Source organism: Simochromis diagramma, unplaced genomic scaffold (assembly GCF_900408965.1).
Source record: "Simochromis diagramma unplaced genomic scaffold, fSimDia1.1 OVJJ01000344.1, whole genome shotgun sequence".
NCBI classification, from domain to species: domain Eukaryota; kingdom Metazoa; phylum Chordata; class Actinopteri; order Cichliformes; family Cichlidae; genus Simochromis; species Simochromis diagramma.
Genome location: NW_024387375.1, coordinates 11,258,339 through 11,277,903, shown reverse-complemented (window position 1 = coordinate 11,277,903; position 19,565 = coordinate 11,258,339). Strand labels below are relative to the sequence as shown.

The following is a 19,565-nucleotide window of genomic DNA, read 5'->3' as shown; positions in this document are numbered from 1 at the left end:
TAAGAAGGCCAAACTGTCAGTCCGTTTACTTGTAACACTCGAGATTGCAGCATTCAAAGGTACGCCTGAGAAAAATTTTAAAATAGTTGAATCTTTAAGACAGTCACTTCATCAACACTCTGACATGTCTCAGAGTAAACACGGCAAAAGCCAACAAGCTTACGCTGGCTTTACTACAATGGACCACCAAAATCCAGAGCCAAATTCTGATGAAACACATTTCCAGCTTCCACTCAAGAGGAAGCGAGGCCCGAATTATGTTGCACAGAATTGCAGAAGTGACGACAGCTGCTCTCCACCAAGGAAAAAAAGACGAATCTGTGAAGAAAAACTGTGTTGAAAAGACAATACAGTCAGATTTCCAAAGGCAGCAAAAACAACTCTGAGAGCTACTCTCCAGAGAGAAAGAGGATGAGAATAGAGATAGAGAAGAAAGAAACAGCAGTGAGTCCGAGCATCCAAGAAAGTTCTTCGTCCAGCATGGTCCAATTCCAAGTTCAGGAAACAAACGCACTTGTCCAGCTTCCACTCAAGACAATGCAAGGCCCGGATTATGCTGCACAAAATTGCAGGACAAGTGCTGACAGCTGCTCTCCACCAAGGAAAGAAAGACTTATCTGTGAAGAAAAAAATGTGTTGAAAAGACGATACAGTCAGATTTCAAAAGGCAGTAAAAAGAACTCTGAGAGCTACTCTCCAGAGAGAAAGAGGATGAGAGTAGACACTGAGAAAAAAGAAACAGCAGTGACTCGGAGCATCCAAAAAAGTTCTTCTTCAAGGACTATCCAACTCCAAGTTCAGAAAAAGAACAATATGAACTTGAGTGATACCAAAAACTCTCAAAACACACCAAAAGACAACAAGAAGCCAGAACAAGCAGCAGTGACACAGAACATCCAAAAAAGTTCTTTGTCAAGGTCTATCCAAGACCAAGTTGAGAAAATGGATGTTACGACCTCGAGCGATACCAAAAGCTCTGAAATCACACTGAAATACAACAAGAGGCCAGGACAAGCACCAGTGACACAGAGCAGCCAAAAAAGTTATGCGCCAAGGACTATTCAACATCTAGTTGAGAAAATGGACGTTACGACCTCGAGTGATACCAAAACCTTCGAAAACACACCAAAATACAACAAGAGGCCAGGACAAGCACCAGTGACACAGAGCAGCCAAAAACGTTGGACGCCAAGCACTATCCGACTGCTAGTTAAGAAAATGAACAATATGACCTTGAGTGAAACCTCTGAAAACACACCAAACACACCAAAAGACAACAAGAGGCCAGAAGCAGTAGTGACACAGGGCATCCAAAAAAGTCCCTGAGCCAGGACTATCCAACTCCCAGGTCAGAAAACAAACGATACGGCCTTCAGCTAAGGAAAAAAAAAAAAAACATCTCTTACTGTTCTGTTTATTTCTTTAAATGAACACTTGTACTTTTTTGTCATAGAAGAATAAGAATATTAATATGAATATGAACACCAAGGCGTTTCCAGGCCAGCCAAGAGATATAATCTCTCCAGCCTGACTTGGGTCTACCCCGGGGCCAAATGCCTGGTGGCACCCTTGCCTCCATGGGCACCTTAACTCATCACTTTTGACGCAGAGAATGTATTTTATTGACTAATATTAGTAGGCTGAAGCCTTTTACTTCTACTTACTTCTGATTGGCTTTTACTATATATTAATATGCTTTTTTAAGGATCAAGACGTGGGTGTGTTTTTCCAGCTTCATTAACAGTTGTTTTTTCAGAGATCAGATGTCCTCACATCTTCAGCAGTAACGTTAATCCATATTGCACAGAGTGCATGTTTTATATGATAAATTTTACCCATACCCTGCAGACTGAGAGACAGAGCAGCCGGGCTATGTAAAAAGTGTAAGGGGGCGTGTTCACGGTCACGTCCAGTGGGTGTGTGGGCAGAGACGCTCCACCACGAGTTACTACTGAGCAGACTCTGGCTCCAAAAGTGGAACATGGCAGCTCCCACAAGCGGGATATTTTGGCTTCATTTTTGCACAATGGGAGGAAGTGCTGTCGTGTCGTTCATCTTTTATACAGTAATTGGTTAGGACCAATCAGCAATCTTCTCCTCAAGAAATTTCAAAAATATACAAAACAATATATATTTCATAAGTCGACAAAAATAAAATCCAGAAAAATCATGTAGCTTTTCAGATTCACGATTCTTTCGGTTGCATCATAAAGATGTTTCAAGTTCAAGTTTATACACTTAACCTTAAGTTGAGGTCTTTCATGTCTCTTTAACAAAAAACAGAAACAAAATCCCTATTCAGAAATCTCTCTTCTATATGATGGTTTGTGTGTGTAAACGTGTATGCGTGTCTGTGTGTCCACACACAGTAAGCATTTGTTTGGCCTGCTGATATGGCGCCTCGAGCAAAAATCCTGGCCACGCCCCATCCCTTAAGATCCCGCTCCAAAGTCCTATTAACCTACAGATTTAGAAAGAAGACGCTGCAGGGAGATGGAGAATGAGCCTATTTCCAAAAAAAGTGGAGTGTGTTCCTTTAAATACTATATATTGTTAAAAACTCTCTCTCTCTGTCTCTCTCTCTCTCACACACACACACACACACACACACACACACACACACACACACACACACACACACACACAGAAATGTATTTTGGTCTGAAACTAATAAAGATCACACTAAAGTGATGGTTCATCATAGAAAGGAAGGCCTGAATGAGACAAACTCAGAATCTGTGTCTTTCTTTTCTTGTTTAGAGACTTCAGGAACTTCATTTTTTCCATATATGGTGATGATGAATTATGATCACAGCTGGCTCACAGCTCAGTGGACATTTAGATGAGAAAATATATATTTAACACGTTTAAATAACATTAGGCATGCTACATTTTGTTGCCCCGTTTATCATCTAGTTTAGCTGAATCTTGAAACTCTTGAAAATGACTGATTTCCAACTGTGAAAATCTTTCTTTCTGGCTTCTGTGCTTTTTTTTTTTTAATGTAGTGTTTTAGGTAAAATGTGAGGCATTTAATATATGCTGATTTAAAACTACTACGCCGCTGCAAATAGTTACAAAATAGTTGTCAGGTGTGGAAGTGGTCGTAGTACCTTTTCAAAATATATCCTGCTCCTTTTTTTCCCAGCATGTCAAGGAAGTAGATGAGAAAAAACTTTACCACTATGAAATATAATTAGTGGATTTTTTGGGGGGCAGCAGCTTATTGTGATTAAAAAGTCAGAGGTGAGTGCTTTTTGACATAGATTACCAAGAAGGCTGTAACAATGATACACCTCATGTCTGACAAGGAAACATCTTGCTGTAACTCAAATTTATAGTAATTTGAATGGCATGACCTTCTATGTTAAGGTACTGTGTTTAGAGATGGCTACCATACTTGAACTCCTTACAAGATTCCGCTCCAGCAGCTGTTTTAGATTGAGATGTGCACAAACAGTATTCCTCTCTGCTGAGTTTTCAGATAATGTCTTTACCCATTCTTCATGATGGCTTGTGTGGTTGAGACTTATTTGATGTTTGCGTGATTGTTTTTATGTGCTGAAAATGAATCACCAATTACAAGGACATCTTGCATGTTTAAATATTCCTGACTGTTGGAAATTAGAACATCTAACATGATCAGCATTTCCTGTCCAAATTACACCAGCACTACCGCCTGTTTTTTATCAAAACGTAATTGCAATAAAATGGTCAACATTCTCTTAAATCTGTTTAGAAGCAGTTCTAATCTTTTTTTTAAATAGTTTTTCTCTGTAAGACAACCAAATATTTTCTACAAATTAAAGGGTACATACACCAAGGATATCTAACCAAAGTGAAATATAGATATATTTTTTTCTTAGACGTGCCTGATTCAGTGGAAGTGAATGAAATTTCCCTTGTGGTGCGTCTGCATAATTTATAGATCATACTGTAAATTGAACAACTTTTTGACAATTATCAGAGGACAAACAGACAGTGGGGATTTGCTGTTGTGCATAAATGAAATCGACGGTACACACTTCCACTGCACTGGAGTGTCAGAAATTTTAGTAACAGATATTTTGACTTTTGGCAGTAAAGCTAAAACTCAGAGGAGAATTTTTGGTAACTAACCATCTGAAGGTCTCCTACTCTTGTGAGTTGTATCATTTGTACTGGATCACCTCATAGGCCTGTTCTTGCTCTGTGGCTCAACCATAACACATGAAACACTAAACTATAAAATCCTTAATTTATCCATATCCATGTTGAAAACGGTGACTCAGGCTTCTTCCGTTATTGGAGCTCGTCTTATGTGGCTTTACAAACTGTGTGGTCTTATTTCCGAAATTGCAGCATCTGAGCAAAGCATGTGAGCGTTTCACAACGTAACAGTTCAGACACGATCGAGAAAAAACACAGCAGCTTAAATTGTTTCCCAATGTTTTGCTGTGTCATTGCATGTTGATATATGCAACTCATATCAGTTCTGCTAGTTGCATGTTGTTATAACTAAAGAGGGCAGAGAAACTGTAGAAATTTTAGAATTGTACATCCTGTTTTTGCCTTATAGAATAGAATAAATAGAATAGCCCTTTATTCTCATTGTACACGTACAATGAAATTGTTTTCTTTTTTGTTAAGAATAAAATATGTGAAATATATATGTTTTAATCAATCACTGTACCAGTTTCCTATTTACCCTAGCAAAATATAAAGAAAAGAGTGGGGACTCAAGACTGTTACAATACTATATGTATCACATATTCTGAAACTTAGCGTCCTCTCTGTGACCCTGTTGTCAGAAGTTGTGTGAGCCTCCAGGTCCTATGAAAGGGTGTGTGTCACCAAAGATAATCCCATAAACCAGGGGATCATTTGGCATCAACACCCTTATAACCCACTAACACCATAACAAAGATACATTCCCAAATGAATTCCTAACATCCGCCCTTGAAGACGATTGCATGTTTGCTGTAACATTGTTTACCTGTTTCAAATTCAGTGGGGACATTTCTAGTTCGGGCAGCTCCTGTTTGTCTTCAAGTGTGCCACATCGATAAGAGTGATGTGAAGTAGAAGTTTACTGAGTGCCTCTGAAGTCACTGTATTATCATTACAACGGCTTTGTCAGTTTTGCCAGTCCACGTCATATTTCTGTACAATATAAAATTCTAAGTAACTAAAATATTGATTAATGAGTGAAGATGTGAGATGAAAAAGGTGATGCGTCACATTTAAGACATCACAACAATGAGCTGAGACAATTTACACAGGAAGAAATGGAAGATGATTTTTTTTTTTATATGATTACTATAATGTTGTCACAGTCCTCCTGTGTTTCTCCACCGTCTCTCTTTCTGTGCCTACAACAGCCCAGCAGAGTTCAGAGACAGTGTTTGTTACTTGGTGGAGTTTCTGCTGGGGAGACTCAGAGGATCGGGGACCTGGATTCACAGAACCTTCCTTCTATTGGATTTTGTACATATTGGCACTTTTGAACTGAGCACTTCAAAAAGACCATATAGCACTATCTGCACCAACACTGTAAATAAACTCACTGAACTTTCCTTCCCGAGTCCTCCGTTTGAGTCCGGCCAGACTGATCATGACAGATTTATTTTATAATAAATGTATAAAACCCATTTTTACATCACATTACTTTGCTAATGTTTTTGCCTTCAAGGATAATCTTCAGGCACTATGGTAAACACTCCATGAGACAGGGATAAACAGCCCAGCAGTACTATTCAAAAACAGAGACATCTTCTTTTTTGCCTGCTATCCATTATCCTCTTAAAAGGGCAGCCGCGACAGCCTGAGGTGCATATTGTTCTGATAAAACATCAATAAGAATGCACAGTAAAAAGGAAAAGCTACCACAGTGGAGAAAAAAGAGGAGTTGAGCGGCCCCTCTGATAACACAGCAGGAGGAGCTGTTATGATCTGTTTTACCTTCCTGCTAAAAAAGGTTGTTTAGATCATGTTTTTGTGCTGATGTTGTCATTTTGAGAGAGATGCTTAAATAGTTTTATCCCAAATTTCCTCATTATTTTGTCTATTTTTTGGGAGGGGGGTATAGGTACAGTGTGCTAAAGCTGCTGCAGGCGGGAGCATCCAATTAAATGAGGCTTATGTTTCCAAAACCATCAAATTAAAGCATAAACCACTCTATCAAGAAAAAATAATGCATTTGCCAACATTTTTGTGTTTTGATATTGAACATTCAATCATTATTTTTGTGTTTTAATTAATACAATAATGTTTAATGTAGCGTGAGTGTCACTAGTGTGCATTGAGAGGCTGTCATTTGCAACAACTCTTAAGAGCAATTTAGAACAAAAGCCTTTCCCCTGCACTTTTTGGGGTATTTGCATATTGTTTTTGCTAATAAGAATATGTAAGATTCCAGCATTGCAAAGATAGTCGTGGGGCACTTCACAAAAATTCTGTTTTATTGAGGTGAGTTTAATAACAAACATCCTGCTGAGTTCACTGGTAAGCTTTTTAGAGAGGTTTCCTGAAGGTGTAATTTAACTGGATGTACATTTTGAAAGAAGATTTGAGTACATGAGTTTGAATACGTGTAGAGTACTGACAAAAATGTACACCTTACATTTGACTCTCACAGTATAAGTACTTAGTATATTCATGCACAAATTAAGAAGTATTACTACCAATGTACAACAGGAACGAATGAGACACAGGATTAGTATAATCAGAGATAGGGTTAGTATAATTTACATACAAGTACACATATGCTTAAAAAATGTAGCACAACTACTATACCGCTACATGGTTATCTTAGCTTAACATGTTCAGAGGGTTTTTTTGCAATTTTATAACTGAGGAATTCTCGCTGTCTTTCTCACGTCTGTTTCAATTCAGCATCCCAGCCAAGACTTTCCTGGAATTACATTCACCACTTGTTTTTGTCTGAAGTCATACTGGTAGGATTTTGTTCCACAGAGGAGAAAGATGCTACCTGTGAAAAGAAAATCATACAAAAACAGTGAGTGGATGTATCTCAGCCCACACTATGATTTCCCCCCCTCTAAAGCATACAGAGCTTTGGTGCCAAAATCCACCCAAATGTTAAGTGAGAATGAAACAGTAAGTAAAACAGAGCGTGAGACATGGCTCCTGTAGATCCTTTAAGTGTGAGTGAGTGGAGTGTGATTGCCTGGCATGTGCACAGCCATGTTTGCCTCTGAATAGTATTCTATTTCTACTTGTCAAATTTATATCGTTCCTGAAACTAGATGGTGTTTCAAAGTGTGTTTGGTGTGGTAAACTCCACCCGTCTACTACCTAAACCTAAACTCGGTTTTAAAAAAATGAAAAAAGAAATTACAACTTCTATTTCAGTTGTACTCTATTTGCAGCTGGCTGCTAAGGTCCACATTTTGAACTTCCTGAGTCTTTTTTTCCCTTTTTATTTTTTTTTACCTTGTAACTTAAATGCAGCATCAACCCTTCTGGGGACTCCAGACCAATCGTTTCGGATGAGTCTGGGGAAGCCAGGGTCCATTCTCCTATTGTGCTCATCATACCTGATCATTCAAATATATAAAGTTGAAATATATAAAAAACATTAGTACATTTTTTAGTGTGGCAATGTCAATGACATTTAAAGCAAAAACATCATTTACTTAATGCCAGAATTAACCGTTGATTATTATATGCTGATTATATTTGTTGCTTCTTTTTGTTTATATTTTAGTAAACTGCATGTAGTTCAATTTAGACTAGACAGAAGCTTAGTGATTTAAGCTAGTGTGTGATATTTACAGACCAAACAACTTATCGATTAATGGCAGAAATAACAATGAGGTTGGGGTCAGTTTAGCTCCAGCTATAATCAGCCATATACAGGTCAGGTTGTCCTGTGACTTTCATCATGTTAAAGTATAAATCAGAACAGAGAACAATTCTAACTGTAAAGCGGCACTTTAAAAAGTTACCTGTAATAAAACTCTCCTACGAAGAACATTGTTTTCCCGTATTCGCTGACATGCACAGCAGCATCAACCCGCCTGACTCTGGAAGAGAAGCCGTACTCGTAAATGGAGCCAGCGCGACTTTTCATCTTAAGCTGTTCAACCACCCAGTACTTATGACCTGGAAAAACACAGCCATGTCACTGGATTTGGGGACACTATGAAAAACAGCAACGTACCACAATCCCTGCCAAACTCAATGAGCCTCTTGCATGAACTGCAACACTTATGTTGCACAAGGCTGTAATTTGCGTGTTCTGCTACTGGAAATCAAGCCTTGTCATGCTGACAACGTCTAAGTGATGCTTTGCAGGCTGCCCATTACTGTACCGGTGAATATGTACGCCACGCCTTTGGCTGGGATGTCATAAGCGGCATCAATCTGAGAACTGATGCTCGGTAAATACGTGGTAATGTGGCCTTGTGTTAAACGATTCCAATAAGTTGTCCTTGTTGTTCTCATCCACATGTGTCTGCAATGAAACAAGAAAAGTGAGTTGCTATCGAGAGGTTATTTAAGATGTTGTGCACCTTTAAGTGGCAATACATTGTACCTGTTTTTAAAGAAACAAATCTCATTTTCAATCAGTGTTACTGCATCAAAAAGTTGGGGAAACGTTGGGTCACATTTTTTTGAAGCCACCTGGGTTTCCATCTTTTTGTTGGGCCTACCTGTGAAATAGTCACATAGAAAACATTGTATATAATATATAATACGCTCTGAGAATTTTATTTCAGTGTTTAATGATTTATGAATTCAATATTTCAAATGTTTTATGTTTTGTTCTTTACCATACAGAGTTTGGATACCCCTCACATCATCGTTAGAGAGCGAGTACTTGGCATTGCTCTGATGTCTGTAATTGGGGTACATGATAGCAGAGGGGTCTCTAGAGTGAGTCAAACCAAGTGAGTGGCCAAGTTCATGAGCTGCAACACTCAACAGGCTGTAACCTGAAACACAGTTGCAAATAGTTGGTATTATTTCATTACAAACTGCTGGAATGCTTCTGTCTGGCTCAGAATATGTATTTAATTCCCAATTTTTGCCTAGTGTCATCTTTGGGCATTCAAACTGCATTCATGTTTTGACTGACAAACCTTGAGTCCCTGCCGTCCATGTTTCATCCTCATCAAAGTGCACATCTCCACCCATCCCCATTCCTGGCATGAAGGCATGAGCCAACACACCCCCAGGTCCATCGAAGGGAAAGAAATCTCCATGAGCTACAGGAAAACACAGGATCTGATTTTTATTAATCATAATTAAAAGTCACGATTAAAAGTCCTTAGACACGTTTTCAGAGTTACTTCTGCGAGAAAAAGAGAAGACAATATCAGCTTTTCGATGGTTGATTTTGATGAACTTCAGCGGGGTTGCATCGCTCCACATCTTCAAGGCTGAACGAACAGACTTTTCCACATCCTCTTTCTTCATGTCTGGAGTGTATCTGGCAATCCTGCATGCCAGCAATTGAGAAAAACATGAGGCATCAGGAACAACATGTTTCAACATATGTTGCTACAAATACTATCATATCCTCTGGTGGTCAAAAGAAATTTTAAGCAATTTACAAGATTATTTTCTAATTGCAAAAGTGGAATATAAACTCTACAGTATAATATTGTTAATCGTTGCTATTATAGCATTATGTAGCGTTCCTACTATATTTCATGCTAGTGCCATCAACAGTTTATTTGCTTTAGATTTATATCTATAAAAAGAAGATTCCTCGTGCTATTCAGGGCCTTCGATCTGCATATTCAAGCCTTCATATCCAGAATTCACATTCTTATTCATTCTTATTACATACATATCAACTTTACCTCTTATTACACCACACAGTTGCTGGAATTATGCTGTAAACCACATCATACATTCACAACAAGGAAGTCTAAACCCAGCAAAATGAAAAATAACCAATAAGAAAACTTCATGTTCCAATGAGTCTTTGCAGTACAGAACTATTCATTCAAACTCCCTTTCTATACATGCTTCAACAAACGAAATGTGGAAGTCAAGTAACTAATAAACTTAACTTAAAATAATAGTACAATATTGTAAGATTGTACACTACACTTGTTAATATTTTCTCTCAGAGTTTTTAATCTTTTACGCCATTTGACTACATTCACAAATAACGGCAGATTACTGTGAAATGTGGGAAACATGGAAAATGCAATCTCACGTGTATGTGATGATGTGGTTCTTCCATTTAGGCCTATTAGGGTAAAAGGCGAAGTTGTCCACATCCGGAACTCCACACCTTGCTTCCTTCATCACATTCAGGGTGTGAGGGTCCATATTTCCTGTTTCCTTCAGACCAAAGAAGTTTTGCATTTCTTGGATCTTCTCCTCCATGGTGGATGCAGACCTCACACTTCTTACTGGAGGCCTGTGGTCTCCCAGATTCAGACTGTAAAACCTCTTGAGGTAATCCTGTTGAGATGAAGAGTTGAGATCTGGACGCTTAGGACGAGGTGTGTAAAATGTAAAGCTGGATTTTATTAATAATTTTTTACATGTAATCTAAAACATATTTAATTATTTCTCTTCCTTAAACACCTAATAAAATATGTTAAATATGTCAGTCTAGCAAAGATGAGGAAGATTCCCTCCTGTTTATTATTGTAACAGCTGAAAAGAGAGAGCAAGCGAGTTTAAAAAGGAAAAGAAACTGTATCACAGATGTTGGTTCAATTCATTTTTTTTCAGATGCTTACACATAAACTTCAAAACAAGTGAAAGGGAATAAAATGCAGGACGCTTCAAATAGAAATTTTGTGAATGTATCATATGTTTAATAGCAAGAAAACACACACACTGAACTGTAGCACTACTAGTTTAAATAAACGAAATACACTCATAATTCTACCATTTTAATTGAAGCCATTGCAGTCTTCACAGTCTTACATTAAAGGTTCTACAAACATTATCTCCAACATTTCTAACTGAAACAACAATTCTAATTTATATGGTTTTTACACAAAGTTCGTAAGCCTTTCGTCCATTCACAAACCTCAGCCAGCTCCACATCCTCAAGCCTCTGCTGATCTTTGTCAATGGGTAGAGTCCACAAGATTTCCACCAACATCAGAGAGCCCAAAACGGGTATCCACAACAAATCCATGTTTTAAATGCACATTTCAACCACGCTTCACATTTTTTATATGGGAGTATTCCTGAGCTTGTTTTGCAATCACATGGCCCCAAAGTGCTCCATGATGGCTGTTAAAGCTGGGTATATTTGCCCCGAGAGGTTTTGTGGTTATAACCTCACAATGAAATGTCTACATATGTCTGGCTTTTCTGTCTATAATGGCGATAATCATATGTACGGTTTGTTCCATAGCATAGAAAACTACATTTTTTCCTGCTCAGTCAGGTAGGAGAAAAACTTAATGTACACTGTCTCATGTTTATATGCGTCTATACCTCATGTGGATTTCTTTACATCTATAAATCAAACAAACTTCATATGCTGATCAGCAAAGGCATGATTAGAAAATATGATTGGCATAGAAAAACTACAAAAATCTTTTTTTCTTTTTTTTTTTCTTTTTTTTTTGCCTGTCCCGTTTGGCTCTTTTGCCATCAGAATTGTTGTCTAAAGGCAAAGAAAGATGCCCAACGGATTTACTTTACCAAATTGACCATCCCAGCCTTGCCGTAATGGTCAATTTGATTCACCTTTTATTGTTTATTTTATTTTCACTTACTGAATACGGGACAGACTTGACTGGGGGAAAGAAGGGGAGAAAGAAAGAGGGAAAGAGAAACAGCTGAGAAGAGGGACGGGGGAGAAGGGCAAAAAACAAAAACCAACAGAATGAGCAGAAAAAAAATGCATATATCAATCACCTGGATCACCTGTTGAGAAAGAAAAAAGAAAACAAGCAGAAGAGAACAAGAGTAATAGAATAAACAACATCACAATGATATATGGGAATATGACAGTAAATACTAAATATTAAACATTATTGTGCAGCACATAAGATCAACAGAACACAGTGTGCTTTGAGGTAGGAGCCAAAAAGGGTGTAGTTTGTGGGTGTGATCACCCGTGTGTACACCTGTGAGCATGGACGCGCTTGTTTTTTTTTTTAAAAGGTTCCTTCATGTAATGATCTGCTAGAGGGTGTGGGGGGGGCACAGCCCCGTCCTCCAGGGCATGAAGCAGGTATGGAGGAGATCAAAACTCCAGACATCCAGAGGCCCCCAGAACACAAGAGACCAAGGAAGACCAACAGAGGGGCAGCCGCGGCACTGTCCCAGTAAGAGCTGAGGAGAGTCCCAGATGAGGGCTCACTCAGCAGCCGCGGAGCAGAAGCCAGGGGGAGTTGCAGTGACGCGCCCGTGAGCTCCGCCGGCAGCCAGCCGTGCCTGAGTGACCGAGCCCCAGGCCGAGAGGGGCCGGGGGGCACCCCACCTCCGAAGTGGCCCGAGCAAGCCCCAGGCTCCAGGCCCCGATAAGCGGCCGCCAAGGAGTGAGCCGGTGTGTACCTGGACGCCCATCCCCGGACGCAAAGAACCACCAACGCACCGATGTCTGAGGGAGTCCGCCACTGGCAGGGGAAGTGGTGGTGGGTGGAGATAGGCCTCCAAACCTTGGAGGGCCTGAGATGTCCCCAGAGAGGTGGCGTCTGACACCCAACCTGACATATAGACACAGAAATACAGGCACACACATATACAAACATCCATTCCCACCCTCATGCTCTCATATGCACTTACTCCACACTCAACCAACGTGGAGACAGACATAAAGAGACGCTGTACACACGATCACACTCCCCAAGCGTACTCTACAAACCGGGTCTAGGTACCCTTGCCCCTGGAGGGGGGAACTGCACCCAGACCCAGGTGGTGTTACCCTTTTCCTTGTGGTGGGGGGAGGCAGACCGCCCCGACTCCGCAGCAGCAGGGAGGCCCCACACTCCAGACCGCAGTCGGACGGCCAACTCCTCCTCCTAGCCCCCCCGCTCCAGCAGGTCGCAGAGAATGGGGGTGAGAGAAGACTCCAAAATACAAAAATCTAATAGCAAGTTTTCAATTGTAATTCTTTATTTTGACATGACATGACTACTGATAAATAGAATACCGCTAAAAACTGAGAAGTACAATGTGTTTCCATTTGCCCTCTTCAATTTAGCTAATATCATTGTTGCATGGATTTCAGACAGTACTTTAACAACCAAGCCAGGAATTTGCTTTCTCAACTCCTACAACAAGTTTCTGCGTGTAGTCGTATTTGTAGACTTGTGGTCCCACAAAGAAGTAGATGAAGCCTAAGATGAGAAAAGAAAAAAAACAAAAACAACAAAAACAAAATAAGATTTTTAATATGCAAATGAAATAATTTACATACTGCATTTCTACTTTTTCATGTTAGATTTTCTAGATTTCCTTCCTCCAGTTTGTTGATGTTGATGTCAATGATTTACACAATGAGTGTCTCATATATATCATACAGAAAATTTGTAGTATATCATACCAAGCATTTTAAGTGGTAACCACATGCTCTGCTCAGACTGAACTCCACAGAGCTGGTATTGAATTTAAATGAGCATTCCTTTGCTACCAATGATAATGAAACTTGCAAAAGCCATTAAAACACAGCCAAGCCTACATCCTAAACAATCAGACAAGATTATCACCTAGTTTGAGGACTGTTGATATGTATGTTAAGTAGTTACAGCATAAAGAAAGATTTAATCAAACAAAAAGCATGCACTTGGTAGGGTGTAATATTTTTCTCACCATCTTTATGAAGAGCTGCATTTATTGTGCTGTTGAGTCCAGGAAAGCCCTCGCTGATGAACCTTGGGTAACCAAAATCCATAACCTTTCGGTTTTCGTTGTAACTGCAAGTAATGTAACCCTGTTAGAACTCTTGACTCACAATCATCTGTTTGTCGTTCAAAGATTGGACTAAACATGTAACTTGTGCACAGTGAACCTTTTCCTCTCTCTCCGTGAGGTCCAAATGACAGAGGGAATCCTTTAGTCATATCTGAGCCCAACTTTTTAAAAGTCCATATTGACATCTGCTTTGTCATTTGTCCCTGCTATGGCATTATACCTCCATTAATACCACACAGTCTTTAAACAGCACTTTACTGTGGCTAAAATAGGAGAAGAAGAGTATAATTTGATTTAATTCAATTTGCTGTTTCCGCATACATGCATTCATCAAGTCTCTTCTTCCCCGAACTCATAAAAGAAAAACAAAGAAATGGCCCAAGGCATGATAATATAATCCTGTGGAGCAAAAGCAGTTGAGTTAAATCACATCAAATAATCAAGCTCAGCACAGTAAAATGCCCTAATGTGTGAACCTGCGTGCAAATAAAAGTTTTAATTGCACTGGAGGAAACATTTATTTGATCTTTATCAGATACATGCCATCCATTTATTGTCTTACCTCCAGTAAATATCATGCATAAAGAAGAGAGTTCGTCCTGTTTTGGCGATGTGCACTGCTGCATCTACATCCTGAACCCAGACTGGAAACCCAAAGTGACTTAGTGCTCTGGGCTTTCCCTTCACAAGAGAGCCTTTCACTGTCCAGAACATGGAGTCTGTCCAAGAAAAGAGTATCCTTATAAATATGCATTATTTGTTTATTAATATACATATGCTTTACACATAAAGATGCAAATAAAAACCTGAACTTTTTTTGTTTGACAATAATAAAATTATTGTCAAAATGATTCAATCATCAGAATTTTTTCGTGGCTTTTGCTTTTTTAAATGTTATTATAACACAGTTTAAGTGTGCATAACAATATTATTATTATTATTATTATTATTATAATAATAATAATAATTATTATTATTATTATTATATAATATATATTATTATATATAATAATAATTTAAATCACATTTAAAAAGTACTTTGTGCACAAAAACATACATAAAGAAAGTGCACATATCCCACCATCCAAGCACACAGTCAAGCTTACATTCTTACATTTGTTCATACATGCACAGACTGTGAGAAAGAATGTGAGAAAGGTTATGGAAACACTAATCTAGAAAAACGAGTTTATAACAGTTTAAGAAAACCACAGATTCAGTCAAACTGAAAAGGCACTACAACCTCCAAAGTGTGGTCACTTCTGGATTTAAAGTAAGAATGTCAAAATGCCCAGATCAGATAAGGTCTCATAGCATCTGCTGCATAAGCAGGAGCTGCACTGTAGGGCTTTTTAAGTAATTATTCAAATTTCTGAAATGTATTCAGAAATTCCCATAAAAGCAATCGAAGTTTAGCAAGCATGTTAGGCTTAACAGAGATTTACAGTGCACTCAGGAAAGCAATGGTAGGAGCCAGAGGTAACATATATAATGAATTCAGAAGTGGCTCAAGGATTGAACCTTGAGGGACTCCACATAGGAAGGAGCATATAAAGGTGTATAGTTATTACTATCAATTCTAAGGTTTCTGCAGTAGGAAAGCTATTTGGGAGCACTACATAGAATTATGGGATAGGGCACAACAGAGCCCAAGATATATTGAAAACTGTGACACTGTGTGGTTACCATGAATAAGGTAAGCAGTGGATCTGCGAGGTACCCAGAAGGCAGCATCAATACTGGTTTCAATCTTGGGCATAAAGTTTGAGATGGGACCCTCCTTGATGTCATCCTCATGATTATGCTTAATCCAGAGATACCTGGCATGAGGAAATATTGTTAGTTAATTTATTTTAAAAAATACAATGTTTCATGTTTTAAATAGTATTTTTAAATCTTCTAATGGTGCTGTGATGATTTGACTAAAGAGTACGGACAGCTTCAAGCAAATTAGTCATCAACATACCTTTCTCTAAAGAAGAAGGTGGAATCCCCGAGAGTGGAAACTGCATCAAAGGTCAAGTCTGCTGCACATTTGTCCCGCATGAGTCGAGGGAATAGTACGCTAGACAACCAGTTGTTACGATGAAAGTTTGTCAGAAGATTATTTAGATGACCTCTGATAGGACCTAACACAGGCAAATATAGATATGTTAATTGGGAAAATTATTTCACACAAAAACTGCATTTGAATTTGAGGATTACTCAGGAATACATCAAAAGTGTTTACTGTAAAGTGCTTTGATGCTGGCTACATCTTCACTGGATAACAGGTTTGCTGAACGGAAGGGTTTGTAGTTTGGAAACATCAGTGACTCTCGGTTTCTGGAATGCTTCAGACCCAAAGCATGGCCAAACTCGTGAGCTGCCACTACAAACAGATTAAAACCTGAAACAGCAAAAAGAGAAGCGCGTTCGTAAAGATGTGATTGATTTCCAGCGTTCTTTTTTCCAATTTTATTTCTAGTTTGATTGGTTCAGCACCTGTTTCTCCTGCTGTCCAGCGCTCAGCATCATCAAAGTGTGTGTCCCCGCCGATTCCTGACCCCGGACCGAAAGCATGAGCCAGTGTCCTTCCAGGCCCGTCAAATGGAAACAAGTCACCGTGTGCTAAATGATACAATCCAGGCCAAACACGAAACAGAAACCAAAGAGAAAACCATTTTCTTTCATGCCAAAAGAAAATTATAGGCTTCTCTTCACCTCATTTGAATGAGTCAGTTGAGTTTAGCAGCCAGTGCATGATGACGCTACCTTGGTTAACAATGAAATTACTACTGCAGTTTCCTATGTGTACAATTGCTGCTCTGTTATATTTGCATAAGATAATAGGATGAGAGCTGCTGAGAATTTCTTTTCTTTCTGTTATATTCCATGACTGCACCGTGTAGAACAAAATACAAACCCACCATAGCTCGCAAACTCCACCATGATGTCAGCACTGCGAGTGTTTGACCTGACAAACGTCAGACTGCTGGCTCTGGCCCAGACGCTGAAAGCTGACTCTATCAAAGAGTCCACAGTGCTGCGAGGCAAATCTCTGGTGTACCTGCCAATGCTACAAGAGCAACACACACTGATTAATATCAAACTGCACACGCAATACAAATGTATTGTAGAGAGCACCATCTTTCTAGGCCAATTCTCTATTTCATAACTTTTGAATGTGATCCAGATCTGCAGCAAAAATGAATGGTCTCCCTTTTTCTCCATCCAACTCCTCACCAAGTTTCATACATCGTGTAGTTATTGTGTAAACTTCCTGTTAAAGAGTCAAGAGAAGGGCACTCAGGGGGTGCAGTCATCCACTAAAGCCAGTGCCCTGTCTCACTGTTTTAAAGAGAGAGATCTGGAGCTGTGCCACGGTTAGGTTATTCCTGCAAGGTTTTGTGAAATAAAAATTTCCGTGATACCAAAACATTACACTAACTTGAATAAAGTCTCTTTTTTAATAACAACAAAAACAATTGTCTTTCTTTGTTACTCTTTAATTATACATTTACTCAGTATGTAATCCAGCAGGCATGCCTCAAAATGAATCTGCACAGGAATGTATAAGGATGTCTCAGACAGTGTTACATAAGTTAAAGCATGTATGGTCAGCTTGGCACTATAACAAGCCCACAGTAACCCTCAAAGCCAGAAGTCCCAAACCAAAAGTCATAAGGATTTGTGACAGTGGCTATTCTCCGTTTCAGCCAAAGGGTTTATTGTCTTCTTAAAATGATCCTCACATATTTCTGAGGTTTGGTGAAGACAGCCAGACAGTTTGTTTTTTTATTTCCCCCCTGAGTTCATTCAAGGTTAGACATGCCCACTATATAACATTCATTTCCAGATAGTTTTCATTACGCATGATCATTAAGCATCAGTGAAGACCACAGTAAATACCTGTAGGTGATGACATTCTTATTCCAGCGCGTCCCCTGGGTGTGGCTGTACTCCTCCACGTCTGGAACACCACATCGAGGACTTCTCATCACTTCCAGGGTATCCGAGTCCAGTCTTCCCGACACATTCAGCCCAAAGAAAATTTGCATGTCTTTCACCTTGGAGGCAAAAGAGGGGCCGCTTCGTTTCATGCGCCCCAGAGGATCATTTTGTAGGTGGTAATAGTGCTGGAGATAGTCCTTAAAGTAGATTTAAGATCAGATCACATCAGATAGCATTTTGCACAAAAGAGGGTTTGATTCACTCAACAACAAAAAAACAATTCTGCACCTTTAATAAACAGAAAGCAATCATTTTAAATAAAATGCAACAGCAATATATAAATCAAATGTTTATTAATTCCAATAATTAATCATTAAGAAAAATGTGGTTGGCGTAAACTGACTGAATAGTGGAGTAATTTAATTAGCTAAAGTCAGAATTTTGGATTCTTAATTTTAACCTAGTTACTGCAAAACTTTATTCTTGTATCACAACATGCATTACAGATTATGAACTGCTATAAAAAGTCTGACTGAGCTATCATGGCTTCAACATAAATGCCCTTATTTTCAGCATCAACTATCAATTACACTTGCATAAAAAACCGGCACAAGATGGAACAAAGACAAGCAACTTGCTTCAAAGGAAAAGACAAAAAAAATAGATGTAAGGAATTAAATTGGGATGAAGAATGTGAAAATGGGAATGCCAAGCAAATCTTTTAAAGGATATAATATAACAGCATCAAGGGCTGAGAGGGCAGTGCAGTTGTGTACCTCCACCCTCCACCCACATAAAAACAAATGTAATAAAAGGAAATATCTTAAAATACGCACAGGAAATAATGCATCCTTCCAAATTCTTTAACCCTGCAGTAAAATCACTGACAATTAAGCATGACTTTGCATCGTACAAGACATCAATTCACATGCAGTCCACTCTGAAAACATTTGTAAAAGGAGCTCGTGCAATTATACACTTACTGTGGCCAGCTTCAAGTCAGCCTGTGGTTCTGGTGTAGGAGTGCTTTCTTCCTTCGGTGTAAATGTGGGTGCCGTAAAACCTGGACCGGGCACAAGCAAGACCAGAACACAGCAGGAGAGCAGCATGACATGCATTTCACAGAATTAACGCTGCAGTGAATTGCAGTGGCCTAGTTTAAGCATGTGGAGATGGAAGTTCTGGTTAATGAGAAAGCCTTTTAAATGGTTATTGTGACTCATACCACATGCAAATCCCAGGGAAGCCTCTGACAGCACTACAGAATTAGGGAGGAGTTTGGAAAGGGCCAAGGACAAAAAAAAAAGAAGAAGAAGAAAAAAAAAGAAAAAATGACATTTGAACATTTTTGTCACATGACATGTTTGCACCAATGATGGTTTAAATCAAATAAAGAGCAGTGCATAGTTCCAATTTCAAAATCTTGTTTCAGTTCAGCAGATATGTGAAACCAGAGCGAGACACGGCGCAGTCGGAGTTTTTAACTTGCAACACGCTGGTTCACAGATAATCCTGAATCAATGGTGAAACTACAACATGAGGCAACATAGAGTAAAACATTCCTCACTATGTGCTCATTGCCATCGCTATGAATGGGCATGGCGTAAACATGTTTATTTTTAATTTACAGCATTAATAACTAAGCAGTGATAGAGTAATAGTGATGGAGCTTCTGTGGAGGAATCTCAGCTTAAACTCCTTCCAGACTGATGCAACGTCCCATTTTAGGTCTCCTAAAATAACCCCATCGAGGCCAGCTCTCGTCCCCATTTTAGCAAATGCAT

At 39.1% G+C, this 19,565-nt stretch overlaps 2 protein-coding genes across 2 annotated transcripts; both read right to left on the bottom strand.

Annotated features, from left to right (window-relative positions):
* Positions 1 to 6,442: 6,442 nt before the first annotated feature.
* Positions 6,443 to 11,519, bottom strand: mmp20a (matrix metallopeptidase 20a (enamelysin)). The gene is made up of 10 exons (XM_040009201.1): positions 11,006 to 11,519; positions 10,175 to 10,425; positions 9,297 to 9,445; positions 9,087 to 9,212; positions 8,778 to 8,939; positions 8,540 to 8,657; positions 8,316 to 8,458; positions 7,950 to 8,106; positions 7,435 to 7,538; positions 6,443 to 6,970 (listed from the first exon to the last, which is right to left on the bottom strand). The coding sequence occupies exons 1-10, from the start codon at positions 11,114 to 11,116 to the stop codon at positions 6,870 to 6,872; spliced, it is 1,422 nt and encodes a 473-aa protein (XP_039865135.1). The 5' UTR covers positions 11,117 to 11,519; the 3' UTR covers positions 6,443 to 6,869.
* Positions 11,520 to 13,014: 1,495 nt separating this feature from the next.
* mmp20b (matrix metallopeptidase 20b (enamelysin)) lies at positions 13,015 to 18,990 on the bottom strand. Its single transcript, XM_040009200.1, has 10 exons — positions 18,765 to 18,990; positions 17,740 to 17,978; positions 16,758 to 16,906; positions 16,333 to 16,458; positions 16,079 to 16,237; positions 15,815 to 15,977; positions 15,535 to 15,668; positions 14,411 to 14,567; positions 13,747 to 13,850; positions 13,015 to 13,274 (listed from the first exon to the last, which is right to left on the bottom strand). Exons 1-10 carry the CDS (start codon positions 18,897 to 18,899, stop codon positions 13,174 to 13,176), a joined length of 1,467 nt encoding a protein of 488 aa, XP_039865134.1. The 5' UTR covers positions 18,900 to 18,990; the 3' UTR covers positions 13,015 to 13,173.
* Positions 18,991 to 19,565: the final 575 nt, after the last annotated feature.

Bases quoted from the DNA above. Each gene is read 5' to 3' on its own strand.
- mmp20b (XM_040009200.1), bottom strand. From the start codon at position 18,899: ATGCATGTCATGCTGCTCTCCTGCTGTGTTCTGGTCTTGCTTGTGCCC. The intron at 15,978-16,078 runs GTAAACACTTTT...TGCCTGTGTTAG, and splicing joins CAGCATCAAAGCACTTTACA to GTCCTATCAGAGGTCATCTA. The intron at 13,275-13,746 runs GTGAGAAAAATA...TTCTCATCTTAG, and splicing joins TGCAGCTCTTCATAAAGATG to GCTTCATCTACTTCTTTGTG.
- mmp20a (XM_040009201.1), bottom strand. From the start codon at position 11,116: ATGGATTTGTTGTGGATACCCGTTTTGGGCTCTCTGATGTTGGTGGAA. The intron at 9,446-10,174 runs GTGAGATTGCAT...GCTGGCATGCAG, and splicing joins AACCACATCATCACATACAC to GATTGCCAGATACACTCCAG. The intron at 8,940-9,086 runs GTTTGTCAGTCA...ACTGTGTTTCAG, and splicing joins ATGGACGGCAGGGACTCAAG to GTTACAGCCTGTTGAGTGTT.